General features: G+C 29.6%; 2 protein-coding genes across 2 annotated transcripts; both read right to left on the bottom strand.

Annotated features, from left to right (window-relative positions):
- Positions 1-326: 326 nt before the first annotated feature.
- On the bottom strand, positions 327-1377 carry LOC112511190 (transcription factor MYB73-like). The gene has a single exon (XM_025116708.1). It carries the CDS (start codon positions 1326-1328, stop codon positions 510-512), a length of 819 nt encoding a protein of 272 aa, XP_024972476.1. The 5' UTR covers positions 1329-1377; the 3' UTR covers positions 327-509.
- A 6824-nt stretch (positions 1378-8201) lies between these two features.
- LOC112510915 lies at positions 8202-8999 on the bottom strand. The gene has a single exon (XM_025116270.1). The coding sequence runs from the start codon at positions 8997-8999 to the stop codon at positions 8202-8204; it is 798 nt and encodes a 265-aa protein (XP_024972038.1).
- Positions 9000-12271: the final 3272 nt, after the last annotated feature.

Raw genomic sequence — 12271 nt, 5'->3', positions numbered from 1 at the left:
CGTAATTTATTTTCTTGTAACAGAACCATGCCAAAGTATCCTTCAATATCCTTGTCACCATAAACTTAATCCTTGTCTAACTTCATGCATTTGCAAGTGAATTTTCAATTTAGCATCGAAATGTCATCTATTATCAACATCGAAATGTGATGACAAAAGGATGCAGGGGGTTTGAATGACATAGAGTTTGAGAACAGTAAAATTTATATAAACGTAGATAACTAATTTTTAAAATTTTGATGGTTTATTTATTAAAAAAATAGTATAAGGTTTTTAACTTTTACTCTTTTGAATTTGTTTATTAAAAACCCCATTTTCCCATGAAATTGATGTAATCGTCTTCTCATGTACACTACCAAAATTATTTTTGTATACGAACAAGACAATGATTTTAGAAATGTAGATGAAACTATCCCCAAACCCTAGTCTTTAGATTTAACTCAATTGAAGCTTGCCATCATCATCCATGGCGATTTAGCTACCTAATTTCTATATTTTCATCCAAATTACTATTCGACACCCATACGATTAGTCAAAGCGCTGCTGATAGCACCTTCACCCTGCAAACACTGCCCATTTTTCTCCATCCCAGACATGTAATGCCTCACTTCGTTTTTAATCATTTCCTGCATCACCGCCATTAATTCCGGGTTGAAGAACCCATAATTCGCACCATCACTTTGCGGTGGTTGTGGCAACTTCACTTTCAGTTCGGATCTGGATTCCAGATCAGATCCGGATCCGGATCCAGATCCGGGTAAGGATAAGCTCAAAGAAGTCGGTGGATCGTTCAAAACCGGAGGGGGAGTTGACGCTCCATTTCTCTGACTCGAATCGCTCAAGTCAGACCCGGTCGGGCTGTTGGGGTTCAGATAAAACCTGGAGCCGGTGGTATCCGGTCCGACACTAGCAGACCGTTTTAAAGCCGGTTGATAATTCACCAGATCTTGGCCATCAAGGAACGAAAAATCATCGTTAGACATCGACGAGCACTTACGCTTGAGCGTTGAATTCCAGTGGTTTTTAATGGCGTTATCCGTCCGGCCGTTAAGCAGGCGGGCGATGGTGGCCCACTTGTTCCCGAATCTCGCGTGTGCCTTGATGATCTTCTCATCCTCATCCGCCGTAAACGCACGATGCTCCACCTGCGGCGAAAGCTGGTTGCACCACCGCAGACGGCAGGATTTACCAGATCGACCAGGAATTGACTTGCTGATGACCGACCAGTTTCGAGCACCATGTTTATGGACAAGCGCCTGCAACAACTCGTCTTCCTCGGGGCTCCATGGACCCTTGATCCGATCCATATCCTTCTTAGCCACCGCCATTGATACAAACCCGTCTAGAAATCGAAAACCCTAAATCCTGTAGATTTCATCGGCAAAACCTTTTGGGTTTCGGTAAATAAACAAAGGTTAAATTTTATTTAAATTTGTGAAATCGAAAGGGGGAAGAGTAGGGATTTTATATGGGGGAGGAAGGGGAGAAGATAAAGATGAAGGGATAACCGGAAAGACAGTTATGAGTGTACAACTGGCAAGGGACACGTGTCAAATTGTAAGTGCATAATGGCTGTAGACCTGCATGAAATCAAAACCATCAATAAAAATAATCAATTTATATATTATTAATAAAGGGAAATTTATAAAAATAATCGGTTTACACAACTCTTTGTCACAAAATAACCATATTTTAGATGTTTTACCGGAATGACCACCCGGATCTCCCCCGGGGGCGATCCGTACACTATGGGGGCGATCCCACTATTAAGTCTAAAAAAAATTTCTCAAAAGTCGAGATTACTGTTCATTCTCGTTGACCGTGTTTGACCTCGCCCCCAGGGCGATCCGGGTAAAAAAAAATTTTGATTTTTTTTCTAATACCAGTTTCACTATAAATACCAACCTCCTATTTCATAATTTTTCAGATCTTCTCTTCCATTTCTCTTCTCATATATTTTACTCTTACAACCCTTAACTCATTAAACACAATAAATCATCACAACCTTTAACCCACTAATTGTTAATTAAAAAACACAAAATGACAAAATATAGGTCAAATTTCGTCAATCAGATATTATATCTGATTTACGAAACCCAAAACAGATAAAAATAATTTTTGCTTCTCCATAATTATAAAAGTTTATTTTTAAACTTTTACCCATGAAATTTGGTTCTAAAAAAGTTAAAAAATACAACTTCAATGGCGTATCAGTTTTATTAAAAATACCAACAAAAAAAAAAATACAACAATTATCATTCGGTTATTTTATAACGAAAAACCGTGAAATATAAAATTAAATACGTAAAAAGACACACTTTATGTATTTTTCCATTTTTATTAAAAACACCCCTTAATTGTTAATTAAAAACACAAAATGACAAAATAGAGGTCAAATTTAATCAATCAGATATTATATTTGATTTACGAAACTTAAAGCAAATAAAAATAATTTTTGCTTCTCCATAATTATAAAGATTTATTTTTAAACCTTTACCCATGAAATTTGGTTCTAAAAATATTAAAAAATACAACTTCAATGACGTATCAGTTTTATTAAAAATACCAAAAAAAAACCCGGATCTCCCCGGATCGCCCGCCATACAGTACGGATCGCCCCGGGGGCGAGGTCAAACACGGTCAACGAGAATGAACAGTAATCTCGACTTTTGAGGAATTTTTTTAGACTTAATGGTGGGATCGCCCCCATAGTGTACGGATCGCCCCGGGGGCGATCTGTGTGGTTATTCCGGTAAAACCTCTAAGATGTGGTTATTTTGTGGCAAAGAATTATGTAAACCGGTTATTTTTATAAATTTCTCTATAATAAAAACCCAACTAACATATATTATAATAAAATTCTAAATTAATATTTTAAATAATAAATATATTTATTAAATAAATATTATTTGATAACAATATTCAAATCACCGACCATTTGGAGGTTAATATAACCTAAAAAAGAAATTGTACGGTATAGCATGGGAGTATGCCAGGCTGGATATTATTTATGATTTTTTAAATGTAAAACATTTATATGTAATAAATTGAAATTTAATGGATGATAATAGAGGTGTTAAAAATTGATAAATAAAAAAATTCTAAAAATAAATGAAAGGTGAATATTTAGTTTGTGATTTAAATTAAAGGGTGTGATGATAATGTGGGGAAGAGGACAAAATAGTGTAAGGAAGAGAGTTGAAGGTGTGAGTACAGGCTGTATAGTATAGGGCATAGGGTGCCCCACACGGTAACGGCCCTTGTCACGACCTCCACGTGCTAGACGCACGTGTCCAGTTATTTAAAAAAAAGGTTTTCTATTTTATCAGTACCTGCCCCAAATAAATAAATAAATAAATAAATAAATAAAAATCCCATTTAAATTTAAAATTGAAGCTGCCCAACCAACCCCACTTTCATTGTTTCTCCGTACCTTCCTCTAACCAACCCCCAACACCCAAACTCGTTTCCTTTTTATTTAAATATAATTAATAATGTATATTATATTACAAAATATTATGCAATTGCAATACCTTTGACTTTCTTGTTGCTATCTGTAAAGCAGGTGGTCATTTTGGAATTAGTTGGTTCGTATAACGAGTTGGATATCTAGGTTAATTAAAAAAAACTTCTGTTTGATTTTGTAAAAAACATAACATATCCCCAAAAACCAATGTTTGGAAATTAGAGAAACAAAATAAAGTATCATTTGTTTGGTTTGTAGAATTGTTTTTGAGTGATTTGGATTTTATGGAAAGATTTGAATTGGAATGAATTTGAAATTATTGGTGTGTTTGGTTTATAGGATTTTGAATGGAATTGGATTTCATTATTTATAAAATAATTTATGAAAAAATTAAAAGTAATTATAAAAATAATTGAGTTACATTTTTATTAATCGATAATATTTTTTAAAACCTTATTGCATACAATCCTACGAAATCTCGAGCACTACCTAAGGATTTCAAAATCTTATGTTTGAAGGATTTCAATTAGATCTTGAGATGTCAAATCTGGACAATCCAACAAACCAAATATGAGATTTGAATGGATTTGAAATGCAAATCCCTCCAAATTCATTTCATTACTTCAACGACGTAAGGATAATGGTAAGTAAAAATCTAGACAATACTGAATAGAAATGGTCATAAATCGGTCCCAAATAATCTCTAAGAATTATAAGAATTTTGACTTTATAAAGTAAATGAATTTTTATTTGATAAGAAAAGTGAAGATTTCTAACAATAATATGCTATAAATTAATGATCAAGCATCAGGGTAATCTTTTTTTCAAAGTTTCTAAATTCCGATTTGAGCTTGACAGGATTCAGATCATTCTTGATAGAGATCCTGATAATGTGGTCCTCAGAAAGAACACCGTAAATATTTATCTGCCAACAATAGTTCATATTTGTTTGGTTTGAGGGTATATGAAGATTTTGGTGTTTTAAGTTTTTTAGAAATAAAATAATAAATAAAATATATAAACTCCACATAAAAATGCTTTTACACCCCTTTACTTTATTCGTTTGTAAAGTGACCCCTCTAACTTCGTAACTACTTTCATCAAAATAAAGCAAAAGCTTGTTAATTAATGTTCCTACTTTTTTTTCCCAACAATACACCTTTTCCACTTACGTTGTATATCTTCACATCACTTGTTTGTTGCTAACAAATTTTGTGTATATGATAGTGTTTGTGCTAGTTGCTACTAGAATGGTCAAAAATCGATTTTAGTTGGTCCTAAACTGCTTCTTTAAAATCGGGCTGGTCGGTTCATCGAAAATCCTAAAACTGGTCCTAAATCCAGTAGGCAGTGGCTGGTACTGGTTTTGCTATAATTCGTGTTTTCACTTATTTTCGCTCTCTTAATCTCGTATTTGTGTTTTTACTTCTTTGCAAATGACATCCAACAATTCTGGTGCTTCATCCGGACCCGATCTCGTTGTCAAATTCGTCGCCAGGCATGGTCGTTCAGAACAAGTTTAACAAAACAAAAGTTTTAGGGGTTGTTTGTCAGTTGCTGAATGGTTTGGTGCAGAATGATTAAGTGGTCAGAATGATTAAGAGACTTTCATGATATAGTCGAAATGAAATATAATTGTTTGGTAATTGGTTACAATAAAATCAGGATACTTAATGGTTAAGGGAGGCTCATGATACAAAATCATTCAGAGGCTTTTAGAACTATTAAGAGACATAATTTTTTTTTTGTCAAACAAGATTCACCTCTTAATGATTCAGATGTTGCCTCTTAATGGAACTATTAAGAGGTAAACAAACAACCCCTTAATGTATTTCGTAGTCGAGTTCAAAATCCAAAGCTGTAGAAATTTAAAAAAAAGTTGGTAAAAATTGAAACGTTTGCAAAAAACAGGTCATACAGTATGTTCGGTTTAAACACCTATTATAAACCAATTAATGCAGAGACCAGGACCAGATTGACCCATATGATCGAGTTTGATAAGTCATGTTATCTGCAAACAACTGTATGCAACATGAATGTAATTCAATTCTACCCATGGATATAAATTTCATTGTGTTAAAAAATGTTTAAATGATGTAAAACTCCTTTTCATACATTAAATAATAAGGGGTCGTTTACCAAACGCTTACTCGGGTAAGTAAACACCAAGTCACAGTACTTTACAGGATGAATATGGTAAGGACCAAAAATCTTACCCGGTAAAAGCGAGACAAGGAACAAGAGTCTTACTTGGTAAGTGAGGGCGATGACTCGTCCCACGGTAAGCGCTTACCAGGTAAATTGTTTCATACGATACCGTTTTGGTGGACTAAAATCTTACCCGGTAAGTCAATGATAGCGTTAAATTTTGTCGGTAAGCGCTTACCGGGTAAATTATTTCATACGATACCGTTTTGGTGAACTAAAATCATACCCGGTAAGTCAATGATAATGTTAAATTTTGTCGGTAAACGCTTATCGGGTAAGTGTTTGGTAAACGACCCCTAAATAATTTTACATACAATAACAGGTCAATATCCATCCAACAACCTAAAGGTACATACTTAGCAGTCACAACTCACAACTGGCATATGTTCATTTTTACAGTATCTCTGACAGCTTCTTTAAAATGAGGAAAATAAGGATTTTGAATTAACATTTTGCTACAATAGTTTTCATAAAATTATCTCTAAAATAGACAAAGTAGGAGAGAGAGTTTTTTCCCAAAATATGGAGATCACCTCAAAAATGATTATCGAGTGAGAACATCAATAGAAAACTTTAAAATAAATATTTGAAGAAAGAAATAATATTTTAATAAATAAATGAAATATTTTAATATTTAATAAATGTTGGATTCTCCAAAATTGAGAATCTCTTGGTGATAGAATATAATTTTTTTAAGACTTTGACTTTTGATTCTTTATTTTAAAGAAATGTCGAAGAATCTATTGAAGATGCTCTTATAATATCTTAACTAATTTTTCAAAATAGAGAAATGAAAAGTCAAAATCTTCAAAAAGATTTATCTTCATCTCCAACATTCTTTATTTTGAAGATCATATAATTTCTTATATTATTAAAATATTCAAATACAGTTTTCTAAAATATTATTTCTCTCTCTTAAATATTTAATTTTAAATAATCTCATTTGGTAGAATGAATAAAAAATTATTATCTTTCATAAATAATTATTTTTGAGAGAAATCTTTATTTGAATCATACTTTTTTCATGGTTTGTGGAGAATCAGTTGGAGTAAAAAAAAACCCTTGTAATTAATGCATATCTTTAAATTTAAAAAATAAAATAAGATTTAAATCAAAAGACAATACCATTTGTTTTGTTTATAATTTCTCCAATTAAAATTTAGAATCTTTAAAATTAATATTACATTTAATTTTAACAAAAAAAATTATTTTACAAACTCTTTAATAATTATACTTATTAAAATATTTAATATATGTTTTAAACAATCTTTTTATGCTATAAGTTATATTAGACAAACTGACTGATAAGCTAACTGATCAGATAATTATGTTTGACAAAAACTGTCTGAAAAAATAGTTAAAACATGTAAAATGTCAAAAAAAACATGTTAAAAAATTGGTTAATTCTAATATTGTATAATATAATTAAAATAGATTACTAATAATATATTATGTTAATTAATATAAACCAGATAGTAAAAAGTAATCTAAACTTGTGTAACCAAATACGAATTTTAAAAAAATTATATTAATTAGTGATTTTAAATTTTGAATAAAAACAAAATTTATCAATTGTATGTATTTTAATTGGTTGAAAATTTTTAAAAATATAATATTAAAACCATTTGTTAAAATATTATTATGTAAAAAAATAAAAAGTATATAACTTATAAAAATTCTATAGAGATGCTCTATATTGACCATGTTTTCATACCCTCTACGTGTTAAACAACATAATACAAAATTACGAGAAAATGAAATTAATGCATTTATGTGTGTAATAAAGGATAGACATAAATTAATTACTGTAAATGTAAAAAGTGGGTTTTTATTACTGATGATGTGTTTGAATAAAAAATTAGTAGGTATAAATACATTTAACAATTAATATATATATATATATATAGAGAGAGAGAGGGAGAGAGAGAGAGAGAGAGAGAGAAAAAAAAACGATCAAATACAAACCACTCAATTTGTACAAACTGTGCAAAACCACCTTCATCTGTCGATTTTATTGTTTAATCTTATGAAATTTTTTCATAAATTGTTTAATCTTGTGAAGTTGTTTCATGTAATACTTTTTTTTTTGATAAAATTGTTTCATATATGGTTATGAAATTGTTCATATAATACTTAATAACATTTTAATGAAACTGTTTCATGTATTTCTTTAAAATTAAAATAATGAAAATGATAATATTCATGATTAACACCTTTCACAATAAAAATTATTAATCAACCTCTCATAATTACTAAAAAATGAACACAATGAAAAATTATGATTGGTTGAATAAGGTTTGCACGGTTTATACAAATTAGGTGGTTTGTATTTGATTGCTATATATATATATATATATAACATTTTTGTAGAAATGATTATTATATTATTGTATTTTTATATTTTTTCAATTAACATGTTAATAAAAAAAACAAATTGTAAAGAAGAATGTTTCGAAATTTCAACCGATAGTACTTTTTATTTTCAATTCATGTGAAAGTTCATCCTCAATTGAATTAGTATGAAAGTTCATTGTCGACGTCGAGGGATAAACTTTCGCACCCAGACATGTTTTCCGTTGATGGTAAATTTTGCCTTCCTTGCACCACCAAGAATGAGATGAATATAGGAAGGATGATTGAGTACGATCTTAGCAAACAAAGCGTTTTCGCCAGCACTGACTTCCTGCATATAAAACGACTCAATGCACTCACCAAAAACTCCAGAGAGAAACTCCCGCACTTCCTGTTCACACACAGGATACCCTCTCGAAAAGGTTACAAACAAAGTCCTATTGTCTGGTTGGACCTCTGCAGTTTGTGGTGGAACCACCGGCTCATGTGTAGCCATCCTCTGAAGAAATTTCATGTGGACATTTCTTGTTATGGCTCCATCCCAAATGTCCTTGAGACAATTTGCACAAACACCGTTTATCACTTCATTGATCCCAAAAATGGAAATCTCGCGAAACTTACGAAATAACTCAATTGGTAAATCTTTCTTGAGGAGCATATTGGTTAAGGGGAAATACAGGACCGAAGAGGGGCACAACAAACTTGTGTTATCAAGGCATGCCCAACACAGCAAGGCTTCACTTCCGATTTTGTCGATCCATTGAGCAGGGAGATTCAAGATCCTTCGAGTCAAGTCAGGAAACCCGATGCCCACCCTCTCCAACCAAATCCAAATGGCCATCATCTGTATCGCTTCAATGGGATCACGCCAAAGATCGAATACGAGAGTTGCATATAGTTTCCTATCAACCGCGTGATAGTCATTGAATTCTGCTTGAGTTATCCGTAGACGCTTGAAATCATCGATCCACATGATCACCAAAAGATCTATTAGGTGTTGATACCTATAATTAAACAAGAAATTAAATAAAAAAATACACGACTAATATATCTAAAAAAACACAGATAAAAAGGCACAAAAATGCATACCTCTTTACGATCGTGGTTTATTTTGTGGAAGAGAATTTATCGCAAACTACTTGTAAATGCTAAGGTGATAAGAAATAAGACCAAGAAGTAAATAATGTTTGTTGAGCGTATTAAATTAAATGCAATATAAGGTAATATTTTATAGTATCGTTTTTCTATATCTATATTATATTATAAAACATTTGACAAAAACTCTTAAAAACAATCTTTTATACATGAAGTATTGCTTATTGATACATATTACTTAAAATTCAAGATTACAAGTAAACTATGCATAATTACAACTTATTAAGCTTTATATTTGAATTCGTGTAACAAACTGTAGATAAATATAATCAAATTCATGATAAAATTCTCATTTTAAATATATCAAAAATATAATTAGAATAATTATTGACTTCTAACAGAATAATTAGTTATTATCTTTATAATATTATTAAATAAAAAACATATTACTTCCTCGTTAATCTTAAATAAAATTATAATATTAAAATTGAATTAAATAAATTACACAAAAAAATGAGAACCTTTATATTTTTTTAATTTTTATAATATTTTCAAATTTATATTAAAAAAACATTATTGCTTCCTCAAAACCACATAAATTCATATTATAATATTGTCATAGACCAAAAGAGAATAAAACGAAACAAAAACCTGAGATATGTCTTGCTGCATTGCACAAGTAATTTTCTAGTTTCTTTACGGTGCGTTTGGTGCGCAGACAAGACATGACAGGACATGACAGAACAGGACAGGACAGGACATGACAGAACATGAAAGGACAAGACATGACAGCTGTTCAGCGTTTGGTAAGACATAATAGGACAAGACATAACTGGTTAAAATGACCAATTTACCCTCAGTGGGATGTTTAGTGTTTTTTCACTAAATAATAGATATAAATGTTTACAAATACTATTTAAAAATACCAAAAAAATTCCAAAATCAATCTTAATTAAAAACTTACATTCATAAATCAAAAGATTTAAAGAGGTATCATTTTATAAGTTTAATGTACAAATTTTACAGCTTCACGACCCATCTCACGATCTCTTGATTTTAAATCAAATCATTTTTAATTTTTGAATTATACTTTATACACTTATAACTGGTTATGTAATTTAATTTATATCACTTACTTTTTCATTTTTATTTTACACCTTTATCATATTAACATAAATAATCTTAATGAACAAAAATACATTAAAAATACGTTTCTTTTCTTATAAATTATACCATTATAATCGTCTCGTCAATACATTCAAAATGAGGTTAATATTGAATATTTTTTTATTTAATCGTACTTTTAAATATTATGAATAACTATGAATTAATTTATTTTATATTCTTACGTTTTATTTATAAATCTTTAGCATTTAAAAATAAATAATCATAGATTAACTCAAATACATTTAAAACACGTTTCTTTTTTTTATATTATAAACTATACCATTATAATTTTTTCAGTCAATATCTTTAAAATAAACTCATTATTGAATATTTTTCTAAATTTAACAATATTATAAAACAACATAAATATGTACCATAAAATATGAGTCAACATTAAGACTTAGGAAAACTAACACCACCACCTGTTTATACGTAGAGATTACAAAGGAACCAACTACTTTATAAAACATTAAGACTTAGGGGCTGTTTACCCGATAAGTGCTTACTGATATGAGTCAACACTATAATTTATTTTGATGCGAAAGTTTTTAGTACATCAAAACGTATCGAATGCAACAATTTACCGGGTAAGCGCTTACCTAAGTAAGAGTCGTCATCTTCACCTACCGGATAAGACTCTCCAACATTCTTATTGCTCTTACCCGATAAGATTCTTGGCCCTTGTCATGTTTATCCGTTGAGAAATTTTATCCAGTAAGCACTTACCAAGTAAGCGTTTAGTAAACGACCCGTTACTCTATAAAACATATTAAAATACTTTAAGCACAAAAACTTAAATACATATTTTATCCTCAACAATGTTTAGTTATTAATTATCAAATACATTGACAAATATAACAAAACGAATTAATATATTGGGTATTAAATATGATATAAAAATATAAAATCTTTAGCAAAATTTATTTATCATATTTTACAAAAATAAATTAATAATATTATAATTTAAAATATCAAAATTCTAATATTAACAATTTTTATTTATAAATATACTCACCATTTTATTCATGTAAAAAGTTGATTACCTATTATTTCAATCGGTTTTAAAAGGAATCTGTTTCATGACATTAATGTGAAAGGATATTTTTTTGACTCGGCGTTTGAACCTAGCCAGGGGGATCGAACCCGATACTTGTCTTGTATTTAGCCAAAATCGCAATACCCGTTTACCAACTGAGCTACACGCCAAAGACCATATCATTCTTTTAGAGTTTTTCAACAAATTATTCAAAATTTGTCTAAATTAGAGAATAAAATTTTTCAAAATTTCCCAAAAAAATAGTCACATTCACCTCTAACCGTTTATCCATTTTTTGAATTACAATTTACAAAATTAATTATCTATATTATATTATAAAGCATTTGACAAAAACTCTTAAAAACCATTTTTTATGCATGAAGTAAACTGTGCGTAAGTGCAACTTATTAAAACTTCATGTTTGAATTTGTGTAACTAACTTCAAATAAACATAATCAAATAGAGGATAATCATTTCATTTTAAATATAAAAAAACTAAAATATAATTACGATAACCATTGAGTTTTAACAAAATACTTAATTATTATATTTATACAAATTTATATTATTAAACCAAAAATTAAAAAAATGAATTAAAGAAATACACAAAAAAAAATAAAATTAAGTAGTTAGTTTTATACTAATATCAATATTTTTTTATGAGATCTTCATATTTATATTTTATTCAAATTTCTAAAAACCACATAAAACCGTATTATAACATCGACTAATACAAAAAAAAAAAAAAACGAAACACTAAAATCGAGATGTATCTCGCTACATTGTGCGAGTACCCTTATAATATTATTAAAATATTCATACATTCAATAAAATATTACTTATCTATCATAAGCATTGAATTTTAATCTTTTATTATTGGTGATGAAATAACAAAAAATAAATTCTCTCTCATAATCAGTTTTGAAGAATTTCATCTCTACATTTTA

This window comes from Cynara cardunculus (genome assembly GCF_001531365.2).
Source record: "Cynara cardunculus var. scolymus isolate 2C chromosome LG 4, CcrdV1, whole genome shotgun sequence".
Taxonomy (NCBI): domain Eukaryota; kingdom Viridiplantae; phylum Streptophyta; class Magnoliopsida; order Asterales; family Asteraceae; genus Cynara; species Cynara cardunculus.
Note: the sequence above shows the minus strand (reverse complement) of the source record. Positions and strands in the feature narration are given on the sequence as shown.

Coding starts and splice junctions, on each gene's coding strand:
- LOC112511190 (XM_025116708.1), bottom strand. CDS start 1,328: ATGGCGGTGGCTAAGAAGGATATGGATCGGATCAAGGGTCCATGGAGC.
- LOC112510915 (XM_025116270.1), bottom strand. CDS start 8,999: ATGTGGATCGATGATTTCAAGCGTCTACGGATAACTCAAGCAGAATTC.